The sequence below is a fragment of the Abramis brama genome (genome assembly GCF_963993115.1).
Source record: "Abramis brama genome assembly, chromosome: 8".
Taxonomy (NCBI): Eukaryota; Metazoa; Chordata; class Actinopteri; order Cypriniformes; family Leuciscidae; genus Abramis; species Abramis brama.
The window spans coordinates 24,944,856-24,953,817 of record NC_139970.1 but is presented as its reverse complement, the minus strand read 5'-3'; the positions used below and the strand labels follow the sequence as shown (position 1 = coordinate 24,953,817).

The 8,962-nt window shown below is 38.1% G+C and overlaps 2 protein-coding genes across 2 annotated transcripts; both read left to right on the top strand.

Moving 5' to 3' along the window:
• The first annotated feature begins 876 nt into the window (after positions 1-876).
• On the top strand, positions 877-1,715 carry LOC311089013 (gamma-crystallin M2-like). Its single transcript, XM_084123450.1, has 3 exons — positions 877-963; positions 1,054-1,296; positions 1,405-1,715. Exons 1-3 carry the CDS (start codon positions 952-954, stop codon positions 1,675-1,677), a joined length of 528 nt encoding a protein of 175 aa, XP_083979576.1. The 5' UTR covers positions 877-951; the 3' UTR covers positions 1,678-1,715.
• A 2,505-nt stretch (positions 1,716-4,220) lies between these two features.
• On the top strand, positions 4,221-5,207 carry LOC311089011 (gamma-crystallin M2-like). The gene is made up of 3 exons (XM_084123448.1): positions 4,221-4,320; positions 4,422-4,664; positions 4,899-5,207. Exons 1-3 carry the CDS (start codon positions 4,309-4,311, stop codon positions 5,169-5,171), a joined length of 528 nt encoding a protein of 175 aa, XP_083979574.1. The 5' UTR covers positions 4,221-4,308; the 3' UTR covers positions 5,172-5,207.
• Positions 5,208-8,962: the final 3,755 nt, after the last annotated feature.

The window sequence follows — 8,962 nt, the reverse complement described above, 5'->3', positions numbered from 1 at the left end:
GCAATGGTCAGCATGGCGTAGTTGGTATTGACACAGCACTGAGTTCCCTCAAAAGGGAACATTTAGGTTACGACTGTAACCATGGTTCCCTGAGTCGGGCAGGTCAGCGTGTGTTCCCTCAGAAAATTTGAAGCTGATGATGTGTTTTCAGGTGCCCTTCTTACACGCTGAGCACTCACTGCATGAGCACTGCACTGCGTCGGCCATGAATGGCATGTTGGTACACGTGCCTCAGACACAGGGTTCTGCGGGACGCGTGCCCATAGCGTCAGCTGACGCGGCATGTTGTTCCCTTCTCTGGGAACCATGGTTACAGTTGTAACCTAGACATTTTCCAATCATAAAAACAGACTTAGCTTCACTAGAAATAGTCTTTTGTAGCAGTGCTTCATTTGGGAAATTAGAAAGTACACCATTGCAAAATGTATATCTAACAAAAACAAACCAAATATATGTGGGAAAGGTGGGAATATGGAAAACTAAAACGCTGAAAGATAAAAACTCTTTTTGTACTCGTTTCATAGTTTTTAATTAAAAAATATATTCTCAATTTATCAATCAATCAAACAATCAATCAATCAATCAAACTTTATTTATAAAGCACTTTAAAACAACCCAAGTGGACCAAAGTGCTGTACAGAAAAATAAATAAAAGACATAACATTTTTCCACATTTATCCACAATCGTGAGGCTCTAGTCTTTAATTTGGACAAATATTAACTTCAGAAGAAAATCATGACAAATTACTAAGGACTAAGATCTAGATACTACGCTTACTAGCAACCTCTGTGCCAACTTGCACAGTCAGGAATTGACTAACAATAGGTGCTGTGTAGTCTTTAGTCTTGGTCTTGTATAAAAGTACAGGTGACAGCAGTCAGTCAACAACCAGAATCAGCTTCAGCCTCTCCTTTGTGGAACTACAGTACTGAGGATCAGCCAGCACAACCATGATGGGCAAGGTAAACTTCATTACAGCTACAATTTCAAACTTTAATCAAATGAAAATAAAAGTAGAAAATAAAAATAAAACTGCAAACATTAACTTTCAGGTCATCTTCTATGAGGACAGGAACTTCCAGGGTCGCTCTTATGAGTGTATGGGTGACTGTGGTGACTTCTCCTCCTACATGAACCGCTGTCACTCTTGCAGAGTGGAGAGCGGATGTTGGATGATGTATGATCATCCTAACTACATGGGAAATCAGTATTTCTTTAAAAGGGGCGAGTACGCTGATTACATGTCTATGTTCGGGATGAGCAACTGCATCAGGTCCTGCCGTATGATCCCCATGGTGAGTTCAGTTTAAGCTTATATAATATAAAGATACATCTGTGTTTACATGTTAACATTTGAATCTGGCTGATAAACTTAAATTAAACTGACTTCTCTTCCACTACAGTACAGGGGATCCTACAGAATGAGGATCTACGAGAGGGATAACTTCATGGGTCAGATGTACGAGATGATGGATGACTGTGACAACATCATGGACCGTTACCGCATGTCTCACTGCCAGTCCTGTCATGTGATGGACGGCCACTGGCTCATGTATGAGCAGCCCCACTACAGAGGCAGGATGTCCTACTTCAGGCCTGGAGAGTACAGGAGCTTTAGCAATATGGGTGGCATGAGATTCATGAGCATGAGGCGTATCATGGATTCCTGGTACTAGTGTTTCTATAAATAAAATAATTTCTCTACAACAATAAACATTGTCTTGAAAATCATTAATGCCACTGATATTTGCTTAAATACTCAACAAAAACCCTTCACAAGTTTGTCAATAAAAATATAAAACAAATTAAGAATTTCACATGTAACTTTAAAATACTCTGACTGATTCTCTCAACCCGAGTTTTCAGTGTGTATATTGCACAATATTAAAGAATATCATGACACTTCACAGTAGAGGAGCTACTGTAAGTTTGCAGTTTAGTAGGCCTACATGTTTATTTTTATTATTTTCTTCACATCTTCCCAAATCTATTTGCAAATTAGGGATCACTGGTGTGGAAAAAAAATATATAAACAAGAAAATTTAATTGTTTATAAAATTATAAAGTATTTATTACAATTTTCACTAGATTAAGAAATATCTTATATCCAGGTCCTTAAATATATTTTAATAAAGGTATGATGTTAATACTTTCATAATGATCGTATTATCATAGCTGTTTGTTTACTTTGAAATGCAGTGTCTGAAAGCCTTTCAGAGCAAATATATTTTTAGCCAACTGGCTCACCCACTTTTTGTCCTGGAGGGAAAGAAAATTAGTTGCTTATCTTTAGGCACCCTCACGATCTGAATCTGATTCTGAGAATCACAATCGAATTTTAAAACAACTGACAAATAATATCAAAAATATGTGTTGAATTTTATTAAATTACTTATTATTTTTATTGATTAAATTCTCTTTTCTTCTGCATTATTGCACTTAGATTTTTAATTATTTCATCACAGACAGCAATACGCTGCATTCACACTAATGCACAGATCTATTTGAACATATAATATGTTTTGTCCTGTCTATAAGACATAACTGTTTACATACTGTTTTGCATCATAAAAGCATTTGGAAATGCAAATGCATGAATGTAGCCTACTTGTTCTGATGGTTGTGTGTGTAAACGTGTGTGTGTTTGTGTGTTATTGGCAGCAAGAAGAATATGGTTGTCTCTAGTACACATAAGTTCTATCACGCATGCAGAAAAAAAAAATGTTCAGAAAGAATAAATTCTGAAATTTTCTGAAAAACTTGTAGAAGGTCTCTAGGAGGAGTGGAAATAATACAGTCTTGGTTAGAAACGTCAAATTATTTTCAAATAGGTGATTTAGATTATTTTTACACATCAGTGTTTTCTCTCATATATACAAACTACAATTTTTTATCCTAGTACTTCTGTGATTATTTGAACATTTGTAACATAGCCTAAATATTATAAATATTGTATGGCTGAAAAGACTGAAGTTGTTTTATACATATAAACTAAATTTATAAGATTTTCAGATTTTCAAATCCTTTTTGTCAAAGGGTTAGGAATTGTAAAAAGTAATGGTTACACTTTATTTCGATAGTCCACCTTAGACATTCTACTAACTATAAGTAATTTTTCAACTACATGTCAACTAACTCTCATTAGAGTATTAGTAGACTGTAGTAGACTGTCAGTAGACTGTTAGGTTAGGTGGTAGGGTTTGGGTTAGTAGAATAAGTTGACGTGTAGTCGGCAAGTTACTTATAGTCAGTAGAATGTCTGTTGGGGTACCAACAAAATAAAGTGTTAGCAAATATTAAGCAGACAGTCTACTAATCCTCTAATGAGAGTTAGTTGACAAAGTTACTTATAGTTAGTAGAATGTCTAAAGTGGACTATCGAAATAAAGTGTTACCAAAGTAATTCATTATTCTGTTCTCTTGTAATATAGGATAACAGTTCATCCTTTCATAATGAATGCATAATTCACCATCCCGTAGGCTACTTACTAATAATAGATTGGTCTGAATAAAGAATTATTTAAACAGTCTTCAAAGGCACTAATTTTCTCAACCTGGTTTTGTTGAATCATTAAATTTTAAGGCTAATTAAATTTCCATTTTCTCTCTCACATACATTGTGTAAAACCAGCCAATCAGATGAGAGCTTGCCAGATTAAGAAAGTGCTTTCTGGTTTTATATATGCATCAGACTAGTAATGCCACAATTAGGCCTCACAATCAGTGTGCACAATTGCAATGTAGTGTATAATTCAGCCAGGCCTCACAAGGATATGTGTGCTTTCCCTCACTGTGTCCTCCATCCCCAATATTTCACGTAGAAGGTGTAATCAAAAGGAAGGACCTATTTGCATAATTTTGAAATGAACACCAATGAAAACCAAAAACAAACCAAATCCAAATAACCAGAATGTGGGAATCTAAAACGACAAACAATCTGTAAGGATGAAAACTCTTTAGTATTTTGGTTTTTAATGATTAGTGTTTATATATTTAATATATATATATATATATATATATATATATATATATCACAAATCAGAATGCAATAATATGGAACAACAAAATATATCTAAACTTCAGAAATTATACAGACTTAATAATATGAACACTAAGATCTACATACCAAGCTTTAGCTGGAATGGCCTCTATTCCAACTTGCACAGTCAGGAATTGACTAACAATAGGTGCTGTGTAGTCTTTAGTCTTGGTCTAGTATAAAGGTACGGGTGACAGCAGTCAGTCAACAACCAGAATCAGCTTCAGCTTCTCCTTTGTGGAACTACTGAGGATCAGCCAACGCAACCATGATGGGCAAGGTAAACTTCATTCCAGCACCCATTACATACAGTTTCACTCACATTACTTTGATATAAGTTATATAAAGTGAAAATTCATTAAAGATTAACTTTATTTTCAGGTCATCTTCTACGAGGACAGGAACTTCCAGGGTCGCTCTTATGAGTGTATGGGTGACAGTGGTGACTTCTCCTCCTACATGAATCGCTGTCACTCTTGCAGAGTGGACAGCGGATGCTGGATGATGTATGATCATCCCAACTACATGGGAAATCAGTATTTCTTTAGAAGGGGCGAGTACGCTGATTACATGTCTATGTTCGGGATGAGCAACTGCATCAGGTCCTGCCGTATGATCCCCATGGTGAGCTCCATGAATGTATTGTTTTGTAATACACCCAAAGCCACATCCTAGAATCATGAAGCAAAAACAAGTAGGACATACATTTGCAGGACATAAAGGAAAATTCTAAAATCCTCAAAGCATCCTTTCAAAATGATTTATGAGGCAGAACTACACAGTTCTTGTTATTTGTTTACATTAGATGTTGCTTCTACGAGCTAAACTTGAAAATAATGGACTTCTCTTTCACTACAGTACAAAGGCTCCTACAGAATGAGGATCTACGAGAGGGATAACTTCATGGGTCAGATGTACGAGATGATGGATGACTGTGACAACATCATGGACCGTTACCGCATGTCTCACTGCCAGTCCTGTCATGTGATGGACGGCCACTGGCTCATGTATGAGCAGCCCAACTACAGAGGCAGGATGTCCTACTTCAGGCCTGGAGAGTACAGGAGCTTCAGCAATATGGGTGGCATGAGATTCATGAGCATGAGGCGTATCATGGATTCCTGGTACTAGGGTTTATATTAATAAAATATTTTCTCTACAACACTACACATTCTGTCTTGAAAATCATTGATGTCAATAATATTTGCATTAGTAGCCCACAAACAACACCTCATAAATTAAACAGATCTATAAAGAATTTACTGAATTCTGTTATACTATATAGTAAGATAGCAATCTAATAGGCTACTATAAATATGAGGGATGCAGGCTTTCAAATGACAAGGTCCAGTCAAACATAAAACCCTGTTCATAACTGTGAAACTACAGACTGCATGAAAATAGCTTGTTTCTCATAGCTGGTGAAATTACAAATGCTTATGTTTTATTAGAATTTACCAGTACGATAAAGTACTCAAAATGCAGCCCTTAAATGTCCATATGGCAAAACTAAAGGGATAGTTCACACCAAAATCATTTACTCATCGTCATGTTATTCTAAACGTTTATGACTTTCTTCTGTGGAACACAAAAGATTATATTTAGAAAAAAATCCCCAGTATTTGTTTTTCATAAAATAGAGTCCAATGGGTTTCATTAATTTGATATGCTACTCGACATAGGACGAACAGACAAGCCACAGGCACCGTCTGGACACAGGCACCGTCTGCCCCGATTAGTAGGCTATCATGAAACATGCCTGCTGAAACCATACGTTAAATTTGAATATATCCGGCTCACTTTATGACTTAAAATAATCTAAAATCTGAAGAATATTAAGTGTGTTACCTTTATTTTATTAGTATTAAGTGATCCTTAAAAGGTTTACAAATACATTACGTCTATTTCCAAAGTTAAACATTTTCAACACTTAAAAACATAATGCTTTTAATATGAAATACAAATACTCATTAGGTAACGTTGTAAAAATACATCAGTTAGGATTAGGGGTGGGTTTATTGGATAGAATATACTGTTTGTACAGTTTAAAATCATTATTTCAAATGGAAAGTCCCCATAAAACAAGGAAACCCAACATTCGATTCTCAGTTCCGGTAGGAAATGACCAACCCGATCTCATGGTAATTTGTACGAAATTTACGAGGTGGCTAATTCGTACAAATTCATATGACCTCACTCGTACAAATTCGTAAAATTTTTGCTAAATCGTACATATTTTACAAATTGCCCAATTTGCATGAATTCGTACGATTGACCTACCCCTGACCCCGCCCCTAAACCTACCCATTACTGGGGTTTAGACAAATCGTACGAATTCGTATGAGTGAGGTCATACAAATTCGTACGAGTTAGCCACCTTTTACTCACTTGCATGAATTTGTACGAATTGCTCGTGAGATAGCGTTGAAATGACTGAGGTGCCCTAGAGCTAGGCACCTAACCCCCAATGGCTCCCGGGTGGCACATAAAAATGGCTGCCCACTGCTCCAGGTGTGTTTGTGTCCACAGTTTGCAGTATGTGTGTGTTCATTACTCACTACTCCTAAAGTGTTTTCACTAACTTGAATGGGTTAAATGCAGAGGACATATTCCAAATATGGGTGACTATACTTAGCCTTCACATGTCACTTTCATAAAGTGTTACCCAATTTATTATTGATTCAGTTTATGTAGAGATCTACACTGAACAAAATTATAAACGCAATACTTTTGTTTTTGCCCCCATTTTTCATGAGCTGAACTCAAAGGTCTAAGACTTTTTCTATGTACACAAAAGGCCTATTTATGAAAACCAGTCAGTATCTGGTGTGACCACTATTTGCCTCACGCAGTGCAACACATCTCCTTCACATAGAGTTGATCAGGTTGTTGATTGTGGCCTGTGGAATGTTGGTCCACTCCTCTTCAATGGCTGTGCGAAGTTGCTGGATATTGGCAGGACCTGGCACACGCTGTCATATACGTCGATCCAGAGCATCCCAAACATGCTCAATGGGTGACATGTCCGGTGAGTATGCTGCCCATGCAAGAACTGGGATGTTTTCAGCTTCCAGGAATTGTGTACAGATCCTTGCAACATGGGGCCATGCATTATCATGCTGCAACATGAGGTGATGGTCGTGGATGAATGGCACAACAATGGGCCTCAGGATCTCATCTCGGTATCTCTGTGCATTCAAAATGCCATCAGTAAAATGCACCTGTGTTTGTTGTCCAAAAAATACGCCTGCCCATACCATAACCCCACTGCTACCATGGGCCACTCGATCCACAACGTTGACATCAGCAAACCGCACACCCACACGACGCCATACACGCTGTCTGCCATCTGCCCTGTAGAGTGAAAACCGGGATTCATCCGTGAAGAGAACACCTCTCCAAAGTGCCAGACACCATCGAATGTGAGCATTTGCCCACTCAAGTCGGTTACGACGACGAACTGCAGTCAGGTCAAGACCCCGATGAGGACGACGAGCATGCAGATGAGCTTCCTTTAGACGGTTTCTGACAGTTTGTGCAGAAATTCTTTGGTTATGCAAACCAATTGTTGCAACAGCTGTCCGGATGGCTGGTCTCAGACGATCTTGGAGGTGAAGATGCTGGATGTGGAGGTCCTGGGCTGGTGTTGGTTACATGTGGTCTGCGGTTGTGAGGCTGGTTGGATGTACTGCCAAATTCTCTGAAACACCTTTGGAGACGGCTTATGGTAGAGAAATGAACATTCAATTCACGGGGCAAACAGCTCTGGTGGACATTCCTGCAGTCAGCATGCCAATTGAATGCTCCCTCAAAACTTGCGACATCTGTAGCATTGTGCTGTGTGATAAAACTGCACATTTTAGAGGGGCCTTTTATTGTGGCCAGCCTAAGGCACACCTGTGCAATAATAATGCTGTCTAATCAGCATCTTGATATGCCACACCTGTGAGGTGGATGGATTATCTCGGCAAAGGAGAAGTGTTCACTAACACAGATTTAGACAGATTTGTGAACAATATTTGAGAGAAATAGGCATTTTGTGTACATAGAAAAAGTCTTAGATCTTTGAGTTCAGCTCATGAAAAATGGGGGCAAAAACAAAAGTGTTGCGTTTATAATTTTGTTCAGTGTATGTTTTGGATGAATAAATTGGTTGGGCCCACCTGCCCTTACAAATGAGCCACGGCTGGGTCCAAGTATGTAGATAAAAAAAAAGGTATCTACATTTAAAGGTACATAATTCTGGCCTCTCTATCGACATCTGAAACTAAATACTGCAAGTTGCTTGTGAGGTATACCAGTAGATACTTGTGATAACATATCAGAGCAGCTAGCTACAACAAGAGTCACTAATATTAAGAAGTCCCACAAGAAAATGAAAAATGAAAAAAATGTTCTTAAATCAATTTTAAGATGGATTTTTACAAATCACATTTATTTTTATAGCACTTTCACAATACAAATCGTTTCAAAGCAGCTTTGCAGAAAATGCATTACAATTTAGAGTGATCTGTTATCAGAGGTAAATGTCTAAGTTATGTATTTCAGAAAGGGCCGTGCACAGGGGTGTGGCCCGGTGGCTAGAGCCACTGCCCTTCTGCCCTCATCAGCTGAGGTGCCCCTCTTGCCCCCCTCCCTAACCCTCCAGAGGATTCCCATAAAAACGTTCTGTTATCGCTCCGCTAGAGATCCACTGATTCTGCTAATCCACTCCATGTTTTCCTGCTCGCTCTGCAGCATCACTCACAGACAAGCTTGTGCCTGCACTCTGACTACAGTTTCAGAATAGAATGTCGTCCCATTGACAGGTCGATTACAAATTACAATCCACATTACAGACAGTGGTTGATCCACGAAATTAGTATTTTGGTAATTTGTTTTTGTATTTCTGTCTGTAATGTTTTGCTCCTGGTCTTCAAATA